At 39.7% G+C, this 26464-nt stretch overlaps 1 protein-coding gene across 1 annotated transcript; it reads left to right on the top strand.

Annotated features, from left to right (window-relative positions):
* Positions 1 to 301: 301 nt before the first annotated feature.
* cspg4ba (chondroitin sulfate proteoglycan 4ba) lies at positions 302 to 26464 on the top strand. The gene is made up of 10 exons (XM_042000425.1): positions 302 to 513; positions 4460 to 4623; positions 8792 to 12364; positions 12594 to 13067; positions 13514 to 13690; positions 18383 to 18581; positions 19350 to 19481; positions 21683 to 21855; positions 22355 to 22538; positions 22675 to 26464. Exons 1-10 carry the CDS (start codon positions 426 to 428, stop codon positions 24729 to 24731), a joined length of 7221 nt encoding a protein of 2406 aa, XP_041856359.1. The 5' UTR covers positions 302 to 425; the 3' UTR covers positions 24732 to 26464.

Below are 26464 nucleotides of genomic sequence, written 5' to 3'. Positions count from 1 at the left end.
ATTTTTACCTATTTTATTTTACTTTTTACATTAAATGATCATTTTAGTTGTAATAATCAGTTCTAAAATCTAGGTTCAGAATACATATTTTTCAACGCTTAGCCTTTCAATGATTAATTAGAAACGCTTATTTTGTTAATGGGCCTTCCAGCTGTGTCCCAACAACAGCTCTGCAACTTTTCCCACATTCTTCCGCAGCTTTTGTTTTGAAGAGACGCATTAAAGGGCCAGCACTAGTGCGCGCGCGAGGCGGAGTTTGATGACGGCCTGCCGCATAACTACATATATACACACACTTTCTCTCCGTCCGTTTAGGCATTTTTGAGCCGCTGAACGCCAGCAGAGCGTGAAGAAGAGAAGGCCACTCTGTGAAAATGTAACCGGACTGTCCGCTGAATGTGAGCGTTTCCACCAACACCAGAAACATGGAGTCTGTTGTCAACAACACCGAGAAGAAGTTGAGGCTCCGCGCGCTGCTTTGGTGGTCGCTCCTGGTCGAACTCGCGTCGGGAGGTAACAATTCCTACTTTTCTGTCTTTGTCCTGTTTTTAGTCAATGAAAACCCGTGCTATAAAAGCTTATTTGTTGCTGCATCTATGTTTTGTGTATATACTTTGACACCCCCAAACGGGTGAACTTTGGCGTGTTTCCCCTCATTAGATAATTTCACTCTGAAGACCACTTAGGTTGCCAGTTAAATGTGCCCAACTGTAATAAACGAAACGAGTCTAACTTTATCATTTACTGTTTTAGTTCAGGGTGCTATATAAGAACTATATCTGTAACATCATAAGTGTGTTATTATCGCATTACAGAGGATTATTAAAATACTTCTTTACATGTTGTCGAGTATTTGTTCACAGGTCTGAAAATGTTAACCTTAATAGGATTATATAAAAATGTGCGCAGTGACAGGCTGTTTGTGGGTGCAGTGTCACGATTTCTTCCTACAACAGCAGAAAGTAATTTTATCCTTCTTAAAAGCGCAGCTGTTATTTTTCTTAATACAGCTGATTATTTCCGTATTGCTTTTATAATTTTTTTGCACTTTGATAATCTTTGCGTGCATGCATGGATACCCACAGTGCTCCCACCTTGTAAGGGGCAGCATAAGAAATAAGCCTGTAATGCCCACTGTACTGGGAAATCTCTGTGATTATGAGATACTCAAATCAAAGAAATGGACAGTTGTTGCGTTCAGAGACATAAGCATTATTAATATCTGTGCTGGCGTTCCCAAGGTTCTTTGGTTGATTTGGTCCTGAAAAGTGTCATCTAATTTTAGCTTTCATCCAGGCTATGCCTTTGGGAATGATTGGAAATCATTTCACTGTGACTTACAGTCACCATTTCATTCAGTGAAGACATCTACAGTGTAGACATCTTTAACTTAGGTGCCTTTCTGATTTTTTTCCATTCAACTTTGCTTTAAACATCCACATCTCTGGTTTTGACAGTGCATCAGCAGCAGATAGGCAAGAGGAAAAAACAGAGAGGCACTTCAGTCAAGTTGGATCTGAGATTTGTCGTGTAAAGTGAATATACAGGCAGTGACAAGCACTGGTCTTGCTCCTCAAATTAACTGTAAGCCGGTGTTCACTAAAAAGGTCACAGGCTTTGTTGTTTAAAAAAAAGGTTGTGAAATCTCATAAAAAAAGAAAAAGAAATGTCAAAACAAAGAGACTTGCCCCTCCTGACATGTAGATTACAGGACAAGTTCAAAACACCTCCCGTTTTAAGCTTTTGAAGGAACACATTCAGGTGGGTATTGTTTTCTGACTAATCTACCATGCTCTTTCATTTTCATACCCCTCAAAATTGCACATCTTTAACACTTTGTCATGTCAAAAAGCTGAAACAACCATCCTCCGCTCCACAAATTTACATTTTTTCCCCCCAAAATCTAGCTGCTTAAGAGATTCTATGAGGAAAGGACCTTTTTCTTTCAACCAAACACAATGTTTAGTCACGAAGGACACAGATATACAATTAAGCATGCATGTCTGCCCTGGTGAATTTCAGGGATTTTTTTTATTGCATTCCTCTTGAGCAGTTTTCAAAGCTTAATATTTGTTGTGTATATCGAACCAGTCAAATAAACGAGCATCATGTTTAACTGACAGTCATCCAGGATTAGTAATGCTGGATTTTGCATGCCTGCAGGCTAGTCTGTTTTGTTTATATCCTGTCGTTTTTAACAGTCTCTACATTAGAACGAGAATTTCAAATGAAAATAATTGAAAATTCTGCTTTGAAGTTATTGGCCTTGTTAGAGGCAGTGGTTAGCATTGTTGCCCCCACAGCAAGAACGCTCTGGATTTGAACCTGCTGCTCAGCTGGGGTCTCACATGTTCTCACCTTTTCTCTGTGGGTTTTCTCTCTGGTTACCTCTCACAGTTCAAAGACTAAAGAGACTATTTTTGATAAAATTGGGACTCTAATGTGTTTTGTGGCATGTGTGTAGATAAAACTTTGATCAAGTTATACGCTAGAAAATGGATTAATTTCCTTTCAAGAACTGACAATAAAAATGGTTCATATGAAATATATAGTTTCTTTACATAAATACTTAATCCAACAAATGTGTTTTCTGTTGTCTGTGGCCATATTTGAATTAGGGCTGGGCAATAGATCAAGATTTTCAAATATATCAAGACTTTATCAGACGCAATATAGAAGGAAGCAATATTGTTTATATCGAGTTACCTTGTTTTGAGTTAAAAGCATCTTTTCTTTTGCATTTTGCACAGCTGTATTTTTGTTATGGTCATTGAAAAGTATTTTTAATTTATTTTATTTTAGGAGCATTTAATTTAATATAAAGGTACTGTAATTTCAGTCAGCTGTTTTAATGCACATGTGGGGCTGATCCTTAATAAAAGAATATTTGGCACTAAAGGCTGTAAATTAGAACTTTTTTTTGGTTACTTGACAAAAAAAATATATCGAGATATATATCGTATATCGTGATTCAGGTAAAAAAATATCGAGATATAAGAATTGGTTCACATCGCCCAGCCCTACTTTGAATATTCACTTTGACATTAGGACTTTCTGAAGTATTTTTAATAAGTGCAAAGCATATTTATAGCATATTTATAAGCAGAAGAGCTTGATATAATGAGGAAAATTAGGAAATTAAACTTCAAACATTTTTCAATAAATTGTTGTATCTTGTGTGAAATTATATACCCATTTTTATCAGGTGGACTGAGGATTAAAGGGCTGCTAGAATGGTCAATTAATTAGATCATTAATCAGCAAAAAACAAAAAAGAAATGTTGCATACTGGTTTCAACTGTATGATTCCTGATGATGATGAGTTTTTGTGTTTATTTTTCTCCTTTTTAGACTAGACAATTGAAAAACTATTTTAGGAAAATAGTTAAATATTAGATTTTCAAGCACAAACAGCTGCAGCTGCTAATGGGTCACTCTGACCCATTAGCAGCTTTGCCTCTGGGTCATGAACTACAAATAAGATGCGGAAGGTGCACATGTCTTCACAGATGCAAAGCTTTTTTTTTTTAACTTTGGATATGAGTGGTGCTCTGGAGCTTGCTGAAAACTGGTGGTGAGAATGCTTCAGAGTGTGTTTGTGCAGATTACAAGGCAATGCAAAATGGCAGGGAGGTGAGGTAGAAGAAACAGCTGGGTCCGTCCTCCACGCTCTTCCTAGAACACGAGGCCACAGACGATGTGGGGATGTCAGAGGCTTTCATGTTGAGGTTGACGGTTCCTGTCAGGACAGGGCTGGCCCAAACATGTCTTTCTTCCTCTGAGCCAGCTCCTCATCCACTGCCTGAGTTTGTGTACTGCTATTATGGCATTAAAGTCAAATACCCTTAAGCGTCACATATCGTTCTTACAACTTTAGACAGTCGATGAACAACTTTCTATTAAACCTACAAATGACCGGAGACTTGGAGCCTGCAATTCTGTCACAACAAATTGGTTTCAGTTTTGTTTCATCATAAAGGTGCTCATTAGATAAATGAAGCTTTAAGACTGTTTTGACTGTTCTCGTGGTATGCATGAATGCATATGAATGCATATGGTTAAATGTATAAAGTATGCACGACAGGGCCACTGGGAAGTCTAAACTCAGCTGATCTGGACTGTCTTGCAAGCATTGTTTTAAAGCAGGTGAGATCTCATTCATGTGCACTGTGTGAGTGTGCTCCCCACTTTAACAGGCCCTGTTTTACTTATAAAGAACAACCAGATGATAATTAGCCTGGTTTCATATCTAAATGTCACATGTTGGCTATATAAAGACCACAATGCTTGACTTGACTTGCTCTTGGTTTGCTGTGGTCTCTGTTACTGTACTTTTTCTAAGCATGGCTTTCTCTTAGTTGCTTGCAAAAAGATAATGAACATCACATCTGAAAACACTTTCACTCAATGTATTTATTTTGTGCTACTTAAAACCTCTCGTTTAATGTCTCTCTTCCAGCTTCCTTCTATGGTGATGGCTTCGTACAGCTCAAGGCAACAGATTCGTCCGACCATAATGTGCTCCGCATTCGCTTCCGAACCTCTAGCTCCAACGGGCTGCTGTTTCTCGCTGCTGGCCAGGCCAACTACTTCCTACTAGAGCTTCATGCTGGTTGCCTGCAGGTGGGTACATCCATGGCCGCAGCACAGAGCATATGTGTTCATGCATATGCGAGAGCACACATTCATGCATTCATAAACACATACAGAACACACATCTTTGTGCTTGACTACATGCACTGCAGACACATGCACTGACCACTATGAGCTGTGACTGACATAGTCAGTCTCTCAACACCAGGAGACATGCATGATATGTGTTAACTCAATGCTAAGTACATGTTTTTGCAGTGAACACCAAGGGATCATAGTCATTTTTTTATGTTATGCATTTAAGTATCATTGAGGGATTATTCACTCTGATGAGTTGATTCATATTAGATCTCATTACAACACACACTCGCTGGCCACCTTATTAGTAACACAAAATAGCTGATCAGCCAATCACATGGCAGCAGGTTGATGCATTTAGGTATAAAGACATGGTCAAAATGACTTAATAAAGTTCAAACTGAGCATCAAATGGGAAGGAAATGGGATTTAAGTTACTCTGAACATGGCATGGTTGTTGGTGCCAGAGGGTATGGTCTGAGTATTTCAGAAACTGCTGATCTACAGGAATTTTTACACACAACCTTCTCTTGGGTTTACAAAGAATAGTTTGAAAAAGAGTGAAAATATAAAGTGAGCAAGTTTTCTGGACAAAACTGCCCTCTTAATATCAGAGGAAAATGGGCAGACTGATTTAAAACTGCAGAAAGACATCTCAAATAACCACTTGTATCAAACAAGCTACTGTATGCAGAATGCCATCTCTGAATGCATGATTCTTCAAACCTTAAAGCAGATGGGTTACAGCAGCAGGAGACCACACCGGGTGCCACCCCTGTCAGCTAAGAACAGGAAACTGAGGCTACGATTCACACTGACTCTCCCGAACTGGACAAAAGATTGGAAAAACATTGGGTGGTCTAATGAGTCTCCATATCAGTTGCAGCATTCAGGTGGTTGCACGGAGCTGCACAGCGGTGTGGTGGTTAGCACTGCTGCCTCACAGCACTCCGGCTTCCTCCCACAGCACAAAGACATACGTGTTAGGTTAATTGGTCAGTCTAAAATCCTCCTTAGAAGTGAGTGTAAGTGTTGTTTGTCTCTCTGTGGAGGCTCCGCATTAGACCGGCGACTTGTTGAGGATGTACCCTGCCTTTTGCCTGGTAATTGCTAGGATAGGCTCCAGCCAGCAACCCTAAAATGGACTAAGTGGGTAAAGAAAATGGATGGGTGAACATTAAGATGGTAGGGTCAGAATTTGGTGAGAACAAAGTCTCTTAGGAATGTTTCCAACACCTTGTTGAATTAAGGAGGCACTTCTGGATGAAAAAAGAAGATCAAACCCAGTATTAGCATGGCGTACCTTATAAAGTGGCTGTTGAGTATATACATATATATATATATATATATATATATATAATACATCAGATAATGATATATTGTATTGCTTTTGGTAATCTTATAGGATTACATTTTATTCATGAGTACCAACAAACCTTACTTGACATACAGTATTTAAGAGTAAAAGTATTATGACATTATGATATTTAGAAAATATTGTCAATCTTTTAAAAGCTCTTTAAAGGCTGCTTCGTGAAAGCAGCCCTGCCAAGCTGCATCAGCATACAAAAAAAAAAAAACAACCTCATAGGAAACGGAAATTGTGCTTTAAACTTGACAAATCCTTGTGACTAAGCTTATATTTATGTTAGATTTTCACTTCTGGGAATGAATCACACTGACAAATGTGTAGAATTTTTGCACTTCGGTGAGCACAAGGAGTCAACTGTGCTACTTTATTCTTTAAACTGGCTCTGCTCACCATTTATAAAGCTTGGGGTCTCTGTGTGTGAGTCAGACATGAGTACTGTTCCCTGGAAACCCATGCATGTTTAGCTCTGCAGCAAGCCTTGACAAGCATGTCATCTAAGTGCAGCATTAGTTTGAGATGGTGACGCTATGCTCTGTGGACATAGCTGAGGGCAAATAGATAATAGTGCTCTTCCTGCTCAAATCATAGACAAAGCTCACTGCTGTGACAACAGGTGACATCATAAAGAGTCTAAATCTTGTGTTTCTTTTTCCAGGTGTCACAGTACTTAAGATTTTTCAAATTCATACAAGTCATAATGTCAAAAGTTATATAAACACTTCAAGTTGAATTTCCAATGTAAAACTACAAAAAATTATGGTCCTTAGGGCTTTTGGGAATTGCCTGAGAAACCATACAGCCACATGAGATCAGGAGTATGCTGAAATATCATTTCCACTCAACTCAGCCTGTAAGAAATGACCCTGATAGCCTTTTACATCAAGAAAGCTCTAAACATACTCTGAGCTTTCTGGCTACTAGCTCATCAAACTGATGTCTTGGTCTGCTAAAGATGAAAAAAGGTCATCCAGATCAAAGATTCAAAAGCCAGCTTCTGTGATGGCATGTGGATGCATGGGTGTCCATGGCATGGATGACTTACAAATGTGTGAAATTACAATCAATGGAGAGTGTAGGTGGTGTGTAGGTGGACATTTGCTACCACTGTGGCATCTTTTCCCAGGAGGTCCATGGTTATTTTAGCAGGACATTGCCAGACATCATTCTGCATGACTTCCGACAGCGGGGCTTCTCAGACACAGTTTGTTTGTGCTTGACTGACCTGCCAGCAGTCCTGATCTGTCTGCTATTGAAAAGTATGAAGCAATGAAAAGAATCAGACAGCAACCACAGACTACTGAATCACTAAAATCTTGTATTCAGCAAGACTGGACACAGATTCTTTTTCTAAGACAATTTCTAAAAATGCTGTTCCAAAACTATTAAAACATGTAATTAAATGTAAATGTTATTTGTCACAATGATTAACATGCCTCAGTTCCAACTATTTTTGAGTGTGTTGCTGGAGTTGAATTCGACACTTGTTTAAATCTAGTTAATGAAGACAGTTGTTTTCAAACTGGGGGCCATGGCCCCCTGGGGGGCCGCCAGAGGATGCTACAAGGGCCTCAGAAAATTAGAGGGAAGCTAAGAGGGAAAAAAATAGCTGCAAGTTCAGCATGATGATAGTACTGCTTACATAAAATTGAATTTAAAACATTTTAAGTAAAATTCTTTAATGCTGCTGAAGTAGACATGTTTCCATTAACTGCTTTAATAAAACTGCAGCACTACAACTAAGCTGCATAGTGTCATTAGAAGATGGTATAATTGAAGTAATACATTAAAATTCAGATTCAGAGATACATTATTAATCCCAAAGGGGCTATTCTTCTGTCACAGTGGACCATTGGATATTATAAGAAGTAATTACAGTAAAATAAACAATAAATAACAATATTCTAAGTGGCAAAAGAGTTGTTTGGATCAGATATAGACAACATATACATTTGTATAATTTATTAAATATTAGTAATCGATGATGGAGCTATAGAGTTTGATTGCCATTCGGTATTTGGTGATGCACCCTCCTGTGACTGACCAGCACATCGTGGAGTGGGTATGAGATCTTGTCTTGCACAACATCATCCTCTCTGAGCCCAATTCCAACCCACAACGCTGCCAACCTCAGTGATCAGTTTACAGCACCTGTTGGGATCGGCTACCCCCCAGTCTGCTACCCCAGCATGCAGCAGCATAAAGGATGGCAGTAAAATGTAACACACATCACCAAAAAATAGCAAAATATCAAGGAAGCAGGCTAACGAAATGTGTTTCACAGGCCATATATTAGAGAAAAAGAAGAGATAAATTGATTTATCAGGTCATTTCAGATTGTTGTGACTGTTGTTTCACTAAAAGCTGAAGAACCTGATTGTCCATGTGATGAGGCCTGACAATAAAAGGTTTTACAATGTCAGAAGTTGCTTGTAAAAGGTGTTTCCAGCTCCTTGTGCAAATTAGCCCTTTAATAAAACTGCCAAAACCCTCCTCAATCAAACATAAAGGCATTTTTAAAACTTACTTTTGTTTTTTATTGTATTTTACAGTTTTTATCAGCATTTTCTAATGTTCCATTCAATGCACAGACACAAAAACTCACTGCTGACAAAAGAAAAGGAAAAGAAACTATTGAAATTTAAAACTAAATTTAAACGCCAATTAATCCTTGTGTCCTATGTGCATTTGCCTTATCTTTTTGTAAGAGCATACATTTTTATAATGCACTTCTTTTATTGCTTCTCTCAGGTTAAAATGGACCTCGGATCTGGGGAGCAGATGTTACAGTCAGAGCAAGGCATCCAGCTCAACGATCTAGCCTGGCACTCTGTGGAGATCCAACATGTGCAGCACAATCTCACTCTGACTGTTGACAAAAACTCACACACGAGTGTGAAGATGCCAGGTCTCCATCACCAACTTAACATTGTAGATGGTCTGTATGTTGGAGGCTCAGGGGGCTTAGACAGACTTTACCTGCCTAGAGACCTCATCGGTTTCCGAGGCTGCATGGATGAGGTCATCTTCAATCAACATGACCTGCTGTCGTCACTGAGGCCGTATTCTCGACTAAAATATGTTCATGAAGTGTCTTTAGGCTGCAGCCCTGAGTTTTTTGCCACTGAGGAAGATCCTATCAGCTTCTTTAGCTCCAGGGCTTACATTTCTCTTCCACGGTGGAATGTCCAGCAAGCGGCTATATTTGAGTGTGTTGTACACACTTCAGCTAAAGAAGGAATTATCCTCTACAATTCAGCCAGAGAGGGGGATTTTGTGGCTTTAGTGATTCAGGAAGGTTTTCCAGTCGCTGTTGTTGGGAAAGGTGGAACCAAAACCGAGCTGCGTGCGCTCACGTTTATCAATGACAGGAAATGGCATTCTGTCAAACTGTATTTCAGTTTTAAAAGCCTTGAGCTGACTGTAGATGGAGATATAGTAAAAAGCAGCATCAGCTCTCCTTCAAAGAGGCTTCAGCTTAAGGGCAACATTTTTGTAGGAGGGGTCGATGAGGGAACTAGATCAGAAGTCAGAAAGGTGGGGCTCGTCTCTGTGTCAGGAAAGTCTGTCAGAGGAGGTTCCTTCAAAGGATGTTTAAAAAACATTCAGGTAAATAAAGTTAAGATGAGCCTCTCCAATGCTTTAGTTACCAAAGATATCTCAGTTGGTTGTGAGCCAGAAAAACCACCAGAGCAATCAACAATTGTGAGTCCAACAAATCCTCCAGGATTCCCTTTTCACTCGGTTACACCAACACCACCTCTTCAAACATCTACCCTTGCAAATGGCTTGGACAGGAGGTATGGCTCAAATTTTGTGCAGCTTAAAGACCTTGTTGTTCAGGAGGGTGGTCGAGCATCTCTTGACGCCAAACACATCAAAGTTTTCTTGGACTTCAAGAAGCTTGGCATTCGCCAGTCTCAGATAATGTTCAGAATTCTAGATCAACCAATTAGAGGTCAGATAAGACTTGATGTGGATCAGGACCAAGAAGAGAACACCTTCAGCATGCTTGACCTTTGGCATGGGAGAGTGATGTACGTCCACGGAGGCTCTGAGGAACCAGATGACTTCTTCCTGTTTTCAGTTTTTTCAAGCAGTAGGAAACAAGTTCCTGATTATCTAAAGGGCAACAAGTTGTACCGCTACAATATAACGGTGACACCCACCAATGATGCACCTGAACTGAGTCTCCCTGAAGGAAATCTCTTTGTTCTGTTGGAGAACTCTAAGAAATGCCTCTCTACTGATGTTCTGAAGGCCACAGACATAGACAGTAACTACAGCAGCCTTGTGTTCTCTGTGCTTGGGAATCTGAATGCTGATGCAGGGTATTTAGAAATAGAGAGCAATCCTGGCAAGGCCGTGGTCACATTCTCATATGTTGATTTGGACGAAATGAGGGTGTACTATGTTCACACAGGGGTGAGAAATTCAAGGATAGTTCTCAGAGTTAGTGATGGGGAAAAGGTCAGCAACACTGTTGTTTTAAGGGTTATGGCTGTTGCACTGGAGTATAAAATGGCCAACAATACTGGACTACAGATCACTCAAGGAGAAACAGCTATAATTGGTTCAAAGCAGTTGGCTGTGCAAACTAATGCCTTGAAACAAGTTGTAGACGTTCGGTATGATGTAACTGAGCCCCCAGAGTTTGGAGAGCTCCAAAGGCTTCACTCAAGTGGTGAATGGAGGCACACTGACTCATTTTCACAAAGGCTTCTTGAAAAAGAACGCCTCAGGTATGTTAGCACCTTTCAAGATGTCCAGACTTCAAATGTCACAGATTACTTTAAGTGTAAAGTTACAGTGGCTGCAAGGGCAACCACTGACATAATTTTCCCAATAACAGTGAAGTGGGTGACGTACCATCTGATGAGGAATGCCATGATCAACCTGGATAAAGTCAGAAAAGTGACTTTGAGCTCAGAGTATCTGCTTGCCATAGCTGAAGGTGTGGCCCTCTCAAACGACGACCTCTATTTTCATGTTCTCACCATACCAAAGAAAGGGAAGCTCCTGCTCGACAACACAGTCTTGACGAAGAACTCAACCTTTAGCCAGAGAGATCTGACAGGTCGAAAAGTACATTACGAGCTAGTCGACAGACCTTATGAAGACACAACTGACAGGTTCAAATTTCAGCTGGTTTCCAAACACTCTCAGTCTGAAAATTATGATTTCCAATTTTCTATCAAAGCTGATGTCAACAGCGTTTTTATGAAGAATGAAGGGCTTTCCCTTCAGGAGGGAGAAAGTAAACTTATCACAAAAGATGAGCTGTTTGCAGAGACTCTGAGTACAAAGGAGATTTTTTACACGGTCATAAGCAGCCCCAAACATGGAAAGCTAGCCCGGATTAGTCAGTCTAACTCCAATGCTAGCTATGACAATATCTTAACCTTTACTAATCAAGATATACTAGAGGAACGCTTGATGTACATCCACGATGACAGCGAAACAACTCAAGATTATTTTACTTTCATAGCCTCCACTAGCCAGGGGTTTAAGTCTATCATTGAAGAAGATGAAATTGGCTCCAAAGAAGGAACTTTTAACATAACTATTCAGCTACTGAATGACCAAAAGCCAATCCGAATCATTGATCAAGTTTTTCACGTGGCAAAAGATGGGCAGAAGTTACTCACTATAGAAGATTTGCGTTATCACGATGTTGACTCTGACTTTGACGATGGACAGCTCCTGTACACTCGAAGAGGAATCCCGATTGGAGACCTCGTACTGGTTAATGACACCAGTCATCGTCTGTTCCAGTTTCGACAGAAGGATTTGGAGGAAAAGCGAGTGTTGTTCATTCACAAAGGCGCTAGCACCGGCAGGTTTGTGCTCTTTGTCTCAGACGGGAAACATTTTGTATCGAGCCTTTTAGACATCAGCGCACGTGAGCCTTTTTTGACAGTTGGCAATAACACTGGCCTGTTGGTTCAGAAGGGACAATCAGTGACCTTTTATTCCAGCAATTTCAGTGTCAATTCAAATTTGGATATCAGAGATAACCAGGAGGTCATTTTCAAGTTGGATGAGGCTCCCAAGTATGGAAGTCTTTATCATAATAAAACAAAGGTGGAGTCATTCACACTGTCTGACTTAAAGGATGGACTGATCTCCTACAGACACAATGACAGCAAACATCTGGCAGACTGTTTCAACATAACAGTGAAAACTAAAGGTCTTCAGCTTACAGAGAGAGTGAATGTCAAGGTTTATCTGGAAAGTCATCAGAGGCCACCTATCGTGCAGCTCCAAGACATTTTATTAGTGGAAGAGGGAAAGCCAGTGAAAATTGATGAAACTAAACTAGAGGTGAGTGCTTTGAGAAAGTGGAGCTCATGCATAATATGAATGAATGAATTTAATATTTTGCTTAGAAATCAAGAAAATTGTTACAGAGTCATCAAAGTGTGTAGTGATGTTTTGTTTTTGTTTTTAAAATAATGTCAAAGTCACAATGAGATCTTAAAGATTAAATAAAACTTAAGGACACATCTGACATTTCAAATTTGACCACTGAATATTTTCTGCTTCGTGGCAGGTCACCCATGAGGACAACCTGCCATCTGAGATTGTGTTTACAGTCAAGGTTCCCCCATCTCATGGCTTTCTCCGGCAATTTGTTGAAGCAGAGGAGCGCTACATCGGAACCAAGCTGTCCCCTGTCAGGATATTTACCCAAGACGACATAAACAGGGGGAACATCCAGTATGTGCAGGTTGAGCCGAACAAGATCAACGACACCTTCGTCCTTGATGCCACCAATGGGATCACTGATGTTAGCAGCATTAGGATGTCTGTTGACATCATCCCACTGCTCATCCCTCTTCAGGTCTCTAATTTCACTCTCGACGAGGGTGCTTCCAAGGCACTGACACAGGATGTGCTCAAAGTCACCAACCGTCACTTTTCTGGGATCAACTTCTTTTATAGTTTGACTGAACCCCCACAGCACGGTCACATTGAGCACTCCAGACATCCTGGTGTGGCTATAACCACTTTCACCAGGAGGCAGGTGAGACATTAGGACAGACACTCTAAACCAGGAGTAAATAGATGCATGAATTGAATAATACTTTGGATTATTCATGTTTTTAATGTTGATATAGTTGTAGTTATATATAGAGGGTTTAGAGGATCCATCAGGGAATTTGATTGATTATTATTGCACTAATTAGTAATATCTTTCACATTAAATTTTATCCTAATTCACAGACATGATTACAGTCTTTCTGACCTTACACTTTTTCTTAATTAAATTATCACATTAAACAGTGAGCATTAGCTTTGCTTGACCTGACTTACATCTCACTTCGTGCCAGCTGGAATATCTTAACATTGCTTTATTTTATCCCGTATGTATCTTGTTTTTGTCAGCATATGCATCGTGTGAAATGTCCCTCATATTAAAGCCCTTCTGCAGTTCCAGCTTTCATGATCTCTTCTGTGATCTTTAACCAGGTGGAGCACGAATTCATTTACTACGTCCATGACAGCAGCGAAACCCTGGCTGACAATTTCACAGTGGTGGCGAATGATACAGGCCTGAGGAAGCAGAGTGCAGCCCAGACGGTGTACATCGAGGTTACAGCTGTCAACGACGAGCCTCCTGTTATTACCACCAACAGAGTCCTCAGGGTGAGTCTGCACTGCAGCTCTATATTTAAACTCTGGGCACTTTTTTTTTTAAACCAGCAAGTCTGGCGACTGTCAGAAGAGTTTTCATGGGGTCAGTGTTGCATGTTGCCATGAATGGCTTGCTGTCTGGATGAGAGAAACTATGTTGGCTATGTGGACGGTCCAGGGGGACTGGCAGCACAGGGTAGACACTGACATACATTTGAAGGTGCCCAGGCGCTTTTCGGAGAGCCTTTTATGGTGCTAAGGTGTTATTGCTGCTGTAATTACCATGTTTAACGTCAAAAGCAAAGTATATTCCAGGTAAAAGATCATGTTGAAGGGCTATATTTGCTGGAAAGGACTTTAGTCTATTCTAAAGCATCTGAGTATTTATTTAAATGATAGTCTGGAAATAAAATCTTATGATCATGGGCTCAGTCAAATTTCTTCTGTTTGAGATCTCTTTTTACCAGTTGTGTAGTGCTCTTTAAATGTGAGTTTTGGTTTGTTTTTTTTACACAGTTTTTTTTCTAGTTATCGTAGAGTACAACCACTTTAAATGCTCTAATTTACATCCCATTCAGTATTGTTTTGCAAGCTCTTTTTTTCTGTTGCTCACTTGCTAGCAGAAGCATTACAATGTGTTGAAATTACTGACCCATTTTAGGGTCAACTAAATATGGAAGAATACATAAACATCACTGTTTATATAACAGGGAGTTTATCCTTTGCTGGAAAGGCTGCTTAAAAAAAAGCCAGAAAATAGGCGTACACCTATTTCTCCAGGCGCCACTTCTCTTGACTAGCTCTATATCTGGACTAACTCTGTTTGCAGTCTCTATTTGCAAACACTACAAATACATTCAGAAATAAAAGAAGTTGGTAAATCTACATGTGCTGCACAATGCTGAAAGGGGCTGTTCAGTAATACAAGTACAGCTCTGTAAGCTTTAGTGACTAGAGCTGGACCAGGTCCAGCTGGAAAGAGTGGTCAAAGTATAGGTCCTCTTTGTCTGTGCAGCTTTGCTCCAAATGCCATGAATTCCTTTGAGGATCTGCAAAGTTAAAAAAGCAACTTCATTTTTCTCATCAAAGAAAATTGGAAAGCTTCAGAAAGAGTTGCAAACAGAGAATCATTTTTTTAGGAAGCCGATCATTATTTCTGGTGATTTATAGATGTCCAATCTGTTTAACCCTAATAATGATTATTAGTGAGGGTGGGTAGGTTTTGAGAGGAAATGCTCTGTCAATGGCCACAAGGTGGCGCACTACAACTGCCCATCTCTGGAAGATTTTTAGATGTTTAATTTTTTTAATGACAGTTATTTTTCTTCTCTAAAATGAATTACAGTTAGTTTTTAAACAAATATCCTGAATCAGTATTTTTAAAAAAGACTCTATATATCTCTGTGTATCTGTTGCAGCCCAGTGGTTTTATATGAGAGTTAAATCCTGACTAACCTGTGCTTACTGTCAGTAGTAGACACAGTTGGTACTTTGTCTTATAAGCACAACGTGGTTTAGTGTAATGGACAAATTTAACATCATCTGGTAATTTTTCTCTTTTTTTCTATTTTGTAAACTTAAACTAAAGCCGGTTGACATCTTAAATCCACTCCTGCACACATATTCTCACATTCTTTTGTTAAGATGATTTACTTCACTGTGGCAGTGCTTCTCAAACTGGGGCACAAGCCTCCTTGGGGGTGTGGATGACTGTGTTAAAAATATGAAGCCAACTAAAGTTAAATTAATTTGATTTCTCTATATAAAAGAAATGAACAGTAGGTAGCTTGTGACATGTTATTTGTTGTGACAGAGGAACTTTGAGCACAGCTTCCTTATGCCAAAGTCCAGTTTGTGATTAAATATATAACTATTAGTGTCTTTTCTGCATTGTAAAGATTATTAAAATAAAGACTACTAAAACACCTCGACAAACTAAACACTAAAACGTTTGATAGTTACGGCTCTTCATGTTAAAATTTGATTGAATAAGGCTGCAGCTTCGTTAAAGCTGTAGCCTGATGAGCGGCAGACACCCCGTCGTGACACGAGCAAGTGAGCTTGCCTTTAAGGTGCTTTAATGGCAAATTGGTGTCATGTGTCTTTGCTTTAAATCTGGTGAGTCACTCTCCTGCTGTTCATCAGTCCTGCTGCGGCTTCCTGTTCAGTGATGGTATAGTCATCTCCCACCAGAACAAACACGTGTGTGGGGACTGTTAAGCTGTAGGCCGGTGTAACAAAGTGGTTGTGGTTGTCATGTTTACAAGTGCTGACTGGAAAAAAAAAGTCCTTAGGCTTTTGTTCCAGTAAAGAACATTTAAAACCAAGTGTGAGACCACTGACTCCCATATTTGGTGTGTTTAGAGGGTAACATCTACCATCACATACTTCAGTTACATATGATGTTTCTGATAGGCAGCTCATTCCTGTAGCTGCTGTTATCACATTGTGCTGGGAGGCGCCTTTTTTCTACACCCACTTCCTCTCACCCTGTGATGTTGCACTTTGCACAGTTGTTTCTCACATTAACCAACTTCCAGAGAAGTTTGAAGTTTACAAAAAGCATGCAACAGAATGTTTTTGCTGACCGATGAAGTACTGAGAACAGACTCTATAACATGATACATATGTGAAAACCTTGTGGTTGCAGACTAACAATCTGGCAGGATGTGTGAAAAAGGAGATGAGGCTTGCTTTGAATTCTTCAGCCACAGTAAATTTTGTGACCAAGACTAACAATCATAGTTATGACCTTAAAGGTTTTTTACTCACTTTACTCACCAATGATTCAAAATACATTAACGTAAGATGTTTAATCTGTTTAAATTTCTATGTAGTTATTTTTTATTTGAATCTTTTATATTCTTAATTTGAAAAGAAGAAAAAATGTCCTAAATAGAACTTTTTGCTGGTTCTTGACAATATCTCTCCCGTAGGTGACACACTTTGCCCATTATTCCTGTAAAAAGGCCTTCTAGTTTCACTTATCTCTTTACATTGATTGCCTTTTATGTGTTTGCAGATCTTTGGTGATGTTTTGAGCAGGGACGTGTGACAGGCTGTGCATCGTTATCACTGTCTTAACTTAATTTTCAGAGTACCAGGAAACTCTTGCAGACCTGGTAAAAGTGTGTCTCATCTGAACTTTAGGCATTTTGGAGATAATTTGATATTTCACTCATTTAACTTGTAAAAGAAACAAAAAGTCTGTGTGGACATGTCGTAACTTTTTTTTTTTAGGATTCTTTATTTCTGTGATAACTAAACTGTTGTGGCTGCATACAGATCTTCCACAATCTACTGAGTGCAAGAGTCCAGTCATTTAGTCCCCCAAGCAATTCAAAACAAGCCAGATTAGAGCAGAAGATCGTGGAATCAGTCCAGTAAAAAAGGCATCTTCCTGCAGACACATCATATTTCAAAATATCAACTCTGATTCTGTGTCATAGACTTTTTTTTTGGAAGGATTTATACACTTGGAAATGTCATTTGAAACGACTTGTTGTTGAGAAGAGTGTCAAGGTCTGCTAGTTTCTCAGCATATTCAAGCCAACAGTGTAATCAGTTTCAGCTAAGTGTACCTTGTGTCTTGCACAGTATGTTTACAGAGGGTATCATTTTGATTTAATAAGGCAGATTGTAAAGTACTGTTGTCATGAATATTTCTACATATTTTAACCATATTATTGCCAGGATGATGAGAACAAAGCTGTGGTGAATGTTCAAAACAACACTTGATGATTTTCCTTTAATTATATCAACTTCAGAAATGCCTGATGAGAAAATGGGTCATTCAGTTTATTAAATTTTAAAGGTTACACTCTGCATTTTTAACCAATTGAATTAACTACTTGAATGGCAACCTGTCCAGCAATGATGGTTTGTTATGCAGTAGCTCCTCTGGTCTGGAGTTTAGAGGCTCATCCTTCATTGTCAAAAATCTGCATGGTTCATTAGTTTTCAGCTCTTTGTGTTCATGAATTCCTTTGTTACATCATGTTAGCCTGAGATTTTTCAGTGCACATGGAAACAGACTTTTACCATGCTTCACTAACACTTGGAAATACTTTTAACTGTGTTGACCATCTTCATGGCTATGTTTAGTACTGAGATGTCCTGAATCTGAGCAGCATTCAAGTGACTTTTTTTTTCCTTGGGTTGTTGGTATCCTACAATCTATCTCTGTCTGAGTTAAAAACTATTCATATAGCAGTTCTGCTTCAGTGGAGGATCACTGTACAGTGATAAATCATGAGTGACAATAGAATGAGAAACATGTTAAACAGCCTTAAAGCTGGATTCGCATGCAAAGCATCCTGTTTTTTTCTTGTTTTTTTTAGGTGATAAGTAGCGAGGTCACATCAGCTGTTTGTGTACATCTTTTGTTTTAAAACTCTAAAAGCAGTAGCGCTGTCAAATAAAAAATAAATTGAGCATAAATTAATTTTTTCCAGTCTTTTTTTATGATCTTTTAATTTAAAGGTTTTTATTCAAAGACAGGCATCCACAAATGGACATTAGCTCTTATTAAACTTACATTTATACTCAACTATAGCTTTGTTAGGATATATGTTGTTGTCAATCCTTTTTAGCTCCTACACATACCAAGTCATGTCAAACAAAACTATCCACATATCGAATGGATTAAGTTTTCATGTCGATTATTTAAGTCAGCTTTTGTGTGCTTGGCTCTTGTCTATCCAGGTTTGGGTGTCCTCAGTTACAGAAATCAGACAGGAGGATCTGAGAGCACAGGACCTGGATTCACCACCAGATGAGCTTCACTTCATGGTGACCCCACCCAGCAATGGACACCTGGCCCTGAAGAGTGCCCCCATGAAGGCAGTGCTCAACTTCACCCAGTCCCACATAGACCAGGGTCAGCTGCTGTTTGTTCACAAAGGTAAAAACATTTTAGAGGCAAGAAACTGCTTTAATAGCTGAATTTCATGTAATTTGACATGTATTTGGCATTTGAACCAGCAGTGCAGAAAATGTTTTATTTTAGCTTTTGTGTTACATAATGCACAAGATTTTATCATATTGTAATATTAAGATATTCCCCAACCCTAAATTTCACCTAGAATTAAGTTGTTTAAACCTTTTATCCTCTTACATGAGTTAGATTTAATGCAGTAATACCAAAACATAATGCAATATAACTTTTGTTGTTCCTTTTTCCTCCACTAGAAGATGCTGTTGGTAATTACTAATGCTGTAATTTGGTTTCTATTTGTGTCAGCTCAGGGAATTTTAAGTCTTCAGCAGGAAGAAGTGCAACTCTCAGCATTAGCTGTAAGATTAGCAGAATATTACTTCACAGAGTATAAATTGATAAATAAAACAGGTGAGATTGACTCAGATCTTATTTCTGCTTACTGTTCTGATTCCAATCCACTTTTGTGTTTCTGCCACCAGTAAAGGTTGTAATAATAGTGAGAAAAAATCTCCACCCAACATGTTGAAGACTGCTTCTTTCATTTGTAAAAACACACCTGCTGTAATGTTTTGAGCATTCCGTTAATGACTAATACAGAAATTGAATTGCAGTTTCAAAGAATAAAGCTGAAAACCAAGACGCATGTTCTCTGTTCCGTGCAGAAACGTCTGTTACCTTCAGAGCATTGTTGACGGATCTTTGGTTTGATTGATGGATTTGTGTCACCTCCAGGTGCCATGTCTGGTGGATTCAACTTCCAAGTCAATGATGGTGTGAACTTCACTCCCAGGCAGATCTTCAGCATCACTGCCAAAGCTTTAGTTCTTAGTTTGGAGAAAAACCGTCCGCTCAAGGTGTTTCCAGGTACATCATGTTCACCAAATCAACAATGTGTCAATCTGTGTCTTGATCTTTTCCCTCCCCTATGGCATGATATATCTAATTCTATTTTTAGAGAAATGATTTCATAAAACATATGAGCACAATTCTTTACGGCATAGGTTCAAAAAGGTGTTGGAAACAAAGAGTTTCATACTTATTGACATGATAGCATCACAAAGTTGTTGCAGATTTCTCGACTGCTTATCTAAGATGAGAACCTCTCGTTCCACCACATCCCTAAGGTCCTGTATTGGACTGAGATCTGGTGACTGGTGCATTACCCTGCTGAAAGTAGCCATCAGAAGAGGGTCTGTGATCACAAAGGGCTGGACATGGTCAGCAACAATATTAGGTAGTTTGCTGTGTTTTAACAATGCTCTGTTTGAACTGAGGGGCCCAAAGAAAATTCCCCCCCTCACCATTACAACACCATCAGCCTGAACCATTGATACAAGGCAGGATGGATTCATGCTTTCGTGTTGTTCCCACCATATCCTGACTTTACCATCGGAATGATACAGAAATGTAGAATTTTTACTTATCCTGTGCTTTCTGTAATTTGTCTGCCTAACTCAACTTGCATTGGTAGGTTTTTGTGCCACAGCTGCTTCTTAAAAAAACTGAAACAACATAAGTTTGTCTTCTCACACAGACTCTTTCTAGTACTATTATTATCCGTAAGCAGTGTTGACTTCTTCTTTTTAAGAGTTCAGTTAAAAAAGGGGAAAGTATGTGTTTGTATTTGACACATTTAATCTCGCATCAGCTGTATGTTTTAAGTTAAAACCAACTTGTATGTTCAGCCTAACTACTATTACTACACCTCCCAGAATTATTTTTATTAAATAATTAAGTACCTTTCCAACAGCCAAGTCACTGAACCAGCCCAGTCTTAATGCATTTCTATTAGTTACATTTAATATTCAGCAAGTTTGGTGGCGTCTGTGTCTGCACATTTCAGGGTTTCCTCAGATTTTCAGTACTCTGCTTTGTAAGTTAGGGGGGACTGGATATTGTAAAGCCAGCTAGAACGCTCTGCTGAGCCTCTCAGCCACAGGGTGAATGGGTACTTTTAAAAGCTGTACCACTGTCCCACCCAGCCCTGCTTGTGCTCTGTGCCAGGCTGGCCAGAGGAAGAGGGTGGGATGGGAGCTTTAATTGACAATGAGGGGTTCTGATGGGGTGTGGGGAGACCTGAAATACTTTCACACAGAGGGGTGAAAATAAACTTTTCTTTTTTCCTCACAAATATCTAAAACGGTTGCAAAAGATGCTTGCTAAATTGTTGGAAATGCCTTATTAAGCTTTTAGTGTTTTCCTGAAAGCAATCTGTCAGTCATTGTCATGTTCCTGTAAGTACCACACAGACTTTCCAAAACAGTTTTGAAATTTACACTGCACTTGAATACACACAGCTAAATATTTAGTGTGTGCTTATTATTTAGAGTCCAGGCAGTGTAAAATATAAGGGGGTAAAGATTAGGGCAATATAGCTATTTGGCTTCTTTTATGACTATTTAAAAAAAATGTATAACAGTGCAAATACGTGTTTATTCTTACAAAGCTTGTCACTCCCTCTTCCTCTAAGTGAGAAATTTACCATTAGGGACAAGGATAGTGGGGGTGTTGCTTACAAGTGATGAATGGATGTCCCCTCTCTTCTATCACCACCTTCTGTCATTTATCAGCCATCTCTATTAAGGCTTCTCACAACATTCATAGTGGCAGCAGAACTGGAAGTCTATGCAATTCATCTATTTAAAAAAAAAAAGAAAAATCATCAGTAGTCCATCTTCTCGTTCAGTTGATGTCTTTTTTTTCCCATGCGGAAGATTTGAGTCTGGAAGGAGCTTTTAATGTTTGGAGTTTATGTAACACCCAGCTCTACAGCTGAACTGTGCTGTAAAAAGTCTCTGATGTCTGCATTGCAGCTTTAATTTGACACATCAAAAGGCTCTCATCAGACTATTTCAGACCCTTAACTTAGTTTGGCGTCAATAGGATATAAAGCACTTGCAGAGGGAAAAGAAATTAGACAGATTTGACGCAGCTACATAAAAGTTTTAACAGTCTGGTGTCACAAACAATTAATACCAAACATCCATAAAAATAAATATGCACAATCATGAGTTACTCTTTCATTTCTTGTTTTTTTTTTTGTTGTTTTGTTTTGTTTTTTTCAGGCTCCTCTACACCAATCACAAATGAGGATTTACAAGCCGTGACCAACGACATCAGAAATGCCTCAAACCGCATCATTACTTTCAGCTTGATTCGGCATCCTAAACTGGGACGCCTAGTGGCGAGGCAGGCTGACAATTCAACGGTGGACATCTCCACTTTTACGCAAGACATGGTGAGTGAAGAGCTTCTGATTATATCACCACTCATTTTAGATAAGTACATTACTGAAATAGAGTTCAAGAGCTGTGAACCAGAACAGGATTTAATATTAGAGCTCTTCCATTCACTTGGAGACTTGCCAGATTTCCACTGGACTAGATGAATAATACATCTCCTGCATCCTCGTTGGAGATATTGACTTCCTTAGCTGACTAGACCATGTAGCACTTTTATATAATCAATTATTTCTGATGGATATTTATGATGCAGCCAAAGCTGTGGTGTGTGTACTGTATTTACTGCTGAGCAGAGCAGCTTTAAATGATTGATTACATCTTATATGTGCTAAAGTAACAGCTTTCACACAGATGTGGAACTTTGGCGACCACTGACCCTCTTACAAAGTTCATTCAGTTCACTTTTTGGATTTTTTCTTTAATCTGAATGCTGCCCTGCAAAATTTATTTTGGATTGTGACTTATCTGAAAAACCGCTGTGTTTCTGTCCCACAGGTGGACAGAAAAGAGGTTTTGTACATTCAAACAGCCACTGAGTCTGTGGGCTGGGAAGCCATGGACTCCATGACCTTCTCTGTAGCATCTCCGCCTGCATCTATGGACAGTCAGATCTTCAAATTAGACATTTCCTATGAGAATACAGGACCTGAACACAACACAGTCCTCCTTGCAAACACAGGTATGAATAATATTCTGCAGGTAGGTTACAATTGAATAGTGTTTGGTTTGAAAATGAGGACAAAATGTCAAGCGAGCAAACGTGCAGATGTTGAATCTGGCATTAGCAGGCTAACTTGATGTTTGCTTGCTAATAGGTGCTGAGGTGACTGAAGGGGGAAGTGTTGTCATTGATGAGTCCAAACTGGATGCCTCTAACCTGATGTCCAAGCTGCCAACACCCCAGCAAGGCTCCTACGAGGTTTGGTTTCAGGTGACAAATCTGCCTGAGCACGGTGTCATCGTGGTGGGTGAGAGAAACCTCACCAAGGAAAAACCAAACTTCTCCCAGTTCATTGTCAACAAATACGGCATCACCTACAAACATGATAACTCAGAGACAACTCATGATTCGTTTGTTTTCAGTGCATGGCTAAATCTTAAGGGCAGAACTGCACAACGCCCTCAAGATGGAAAGGATGTTGTTGAGGAGCATTTTAACATTGCAATCATACCTGTGAACGATCAGCCACCATTGTTAAAAACCAAAGCTCCAAGTCTGAAGGTGGTGCAAGGAGATCGAACAGCCCTTGGACCTGAGAATCTTAAAGTTGAAGACTTAGACAATCCTCCAGAGGATATTACATTCACTGTAATTAGTAAACCAAACAATGGTTACTTAGCTCTTGAAGGAAGTTTGAATGAATCTATTGTGGCCTTCACCCAAGCCCAAATCAACAACAGAAGTGTTTATTTTATCCATGATGGAAGCTCTGTCTCAGGGGTGTTTTACTTCAGTGTCACAGATGGCCACCATAAACCGGTGTATAAGCTCTTTAACCTCGAAGTGACAGAAATCTCCATCTCTATGGTCAACTATTCTGGGTTGTCACTGCAACAAGGTCAAATCTCAGTACTTCTGACCCAGGATAATCTTGCTGCTGAGACCAATGGGAAAAATATCACTATCCACTACCAGGTTACAAAGCCTCCCACCTTTGGAAAACTTCTAAAGAACAACCAAGAGGTTACACAATTCAAACAGGAAGATTTACAGGCTGGAAGCTTATCCTACCATATGACCTCTCTTTCCTCCTCAGAGGACAGCTTTGAGTTCACCGCTTTTACTTCAGAGGCTAATCTGAGTGGCCAAGTGTTTAACATAACTGTCAGACCTTTGATCCAGATTGGCAAAGGTTTGAGGATTCCCAACGGGATTACCGTCAAACTCAACACTGGCTTTTTTGATGTCTCTGAACTGGCTAACCTAAGTGACAGTGATCCTGTCTTCAAAATCATATCCCATCCTAAGTATGGGAAGGTAGTTCAGACAAAGCCTAAAATGTCCAGGCAAGTTGTCCCAGTTGAATCCTTCACCCATCAGGAAGTGATGCAGGAGAAAGTAGCCTTGCAGCTTAATGCTAACATGACTGGAGTTGAGGAGCTCAATGACTCACTGGTGTTTGTACTGAAAGCTGATAACGTCCAACCTGCTAAAGTGGAGGTCCGCTTCACAGTTGTGCCATATGATCCTTCACTTTTTCCAACCACAACGAGTCCTGTCCCAACAACATCACCAGCTCCTCAAACACCAGTCAAGAATTCCAGAAGTGGAACTTCATCTCCAGTACAGTCTACTAGTTTCTTGTCCACCGATCAACCAAGCAAAAACCAGCAAAAATTCAAGGGGCGAAATCGCTGGGGAAACTCCAATAGAACTAGCGTTTCCAGTACCACTCTTGCCAAACCATCTCAAACAGAGGAGTTCCCCTTTAGGGACACGCCGGTCCGCGTGGAGTCCTACCCTCAAAAAACCTCCAATCCACTCTTGGTTATCTTACCCCTGTTGGCCCTTCTGCTGCTTGTAATCATATTTGTGGTCCTGGTTGTCTTTCTTCGACATCACAGGCAAAGGAAGCAGAGAGCTGCTGCACAACAGGAGCCTCCTTCTGCCAGTCCTTCAAACAGTCAGTCTTACAATGGCCAAGCTCTGAGGACCACAACAGTTCCCACAGTAACTGTCACGCCTTTAAACCCCACTTGCTCCGGTAGCCCTGTTCTTGATCGGTCATTGACATCAAATCAGGGCTCACCTTATAATACCATTGATTCACATGTACTCATAAGCTCTTGGAGTAATGATTCCCCTGCAGCTTCTTCCCAAATTATTAGAACAACCACTCCCACTCTGCAAAAGAATCAGTACTGGGTATGATTTCCATTCTGGTTTTTACAGGTTTTCAGATGGAAATGTGGTTATATTGTTGACGAAGGGTACGGTTTATTATTAACTGTTGCATCCTGTACCTTAGATTTGTGGAGCTTTTTGACCTCATTTGGCTAACAGTACTATATAGTGGCGTTTTATTACTATTTTACCCATAAACTCTATTTACAGAAGGCAACAGTTATCTTGCAGGACTCCTTTTTTAAGGTGGCCTGAAACTTTGTGTACATATGCAAAAATAGTCACTGTCCCATTAATTTCAAACTTCTGCTGGAAGTCACAATAAACATAATTTCTGAATAAGCAGCAACCTATCAGAAACTACAAGAAAACCAGCAGACATCTGCTGACTCAAACCTTGCAATCAACAATAGAAAGTTTGTCATATAGGCTGTTAGTATACAAAAAAGAATCATCCTTCTCTCTATTGGTCCTACATTTTTTTCACATATCTAACATTGAATCGATGTTGTGGTAAGGTTGCTGCAGAATCAGAGAGCTTTGACTTTTTTCAGTTGAAAAGTCTGTCCAAGAAAAGCTCTGAGTGACTGAAATGGAGCAACCCATGGACATCACCTCTGTGGAGAATGGGGATGTTTAAACACACACTCTTTTCTTGGTGAGAAGGTTCTACACCCGCTTTGCTTTGAAACGCTGGTTTACAGTCCTTGCTGTATGCGTTTACGAAGGAATCGTGATTGCAGGAAACTAAAATATGTTTGTGATTAGTCACCAGGATACTGAAGCTTCACCCATTGAGGGTTATGATCAGGAGATATAGATGACGCTCATAACAGCTCGAAACTGTGAATTACTGGGAATCACTGACTTATGATCATGGCATTTCACTTGATTGTGCAGATTGTATATTGGTTTCATGTATTATACTGTATATTAAACATAGTTTCTTCTGTAAACTCAGGTATTAACAGAAACTTCATGTTGCCTTTATTAAATGTTGCATGTCCTGTCAGTTACGGCTGTTTGAGATGGCGGGTTTTGTACCACTACAAAAGAACCACTGCTCTCTTTTTAGACCTGGTTGAAATCATAATGGTTTAAATATGGGGGTGTCAAAAATAACCCGATAATGGTGTTAACTAATTTATGTAATTAATTGCGTTAAAATTTTTAACACAGTTAACACATGTGCGGCATGACAAGCCCCATACATCCGTCCATACATCCGTCTTTTCCCTGTTATGACTGTGGGACGTGGAGAAGCACACTGGAAAAGATCAGCAGCTGGTTCGTGGAGAATGGGGATGTTTTAACACACACTCTTTTCCCGGTGAGAGAGTTCCACACCCGCACTTTTCCCACATTCTTTGTTAAACTTGCGACAGCCCAGCTGTGTTATGCACCAGCATGTCTGCTGTAGTGGATTTCTTGTTGTCTCTGTTTGTGCAGCGACGGCTGTCGGTGATCAGCTGATTGGTTTAACTCTCTTGTTGCGTTTATCGTTCAACATGTTCGTAGTTCACACCATCACATATTTACCCGAAAGTATTGTTTTTGGCAGGACCTTCTCTAAAACAATAGCTGGCTGGTGGTAGACAGGGTTTATATTTCAGATATGCAGGGGCGGGCCTAGAAAAGTTCTCATGGGGGTCCAGGCAGGAGCACTGACCAGGAAAAAGGGGGACAAATGAGACCTTTTTTTAGGTCTAGATTTTATGAAATATTTATACTGATTATTACAACTAAAGTGATCATCTAAT

Source organism: Melanotaenia boesemani, chromosome 11, assembly GCF_017639745.1.
Source record: "Melanotaenia boesemani isolate fMelBoe1 chromosome 11, fMelBoe1.pri, whole genome shotgun sequence".
NCBI lineage: Eukaryota > Metazoa > Chordata > Actinopteri > Atheriniformes > Melanotaeniidae > Melanotaenia > Melanotaenia boesemani.
This window is presented reverse-complemented; position numbering and strand designations above follow the sequence as displayed.

What these genes read in the sequence shown, in the direction of transcription:
- cspg4ba (XM_042000425.1), top strand. Translation starts at nt 426, where the DNA reads ATGGAGTCTGTTGTCAACAACACCGAGAAGAAGTTGAGGCTCCGCGCG. An exon ending in TTGATGAAACTAAACTAGAG is followed by an intron (nt 12,365 to 12,593) that starts GTGAGTGCTTTG and finishes GCTTCGTGGCAG; the next exon opens with GTCACCCATGAGGACAACCT. An exon ending in CCACCAACAGAGTCCTCAGG is followed by an intron (nt 13,691 to 18,382) that starts GTGAGTCTGCAC and finishes TTGTCTATCCAG; the next exon opens with GTTTGGGTGTCCTCAGTTAC.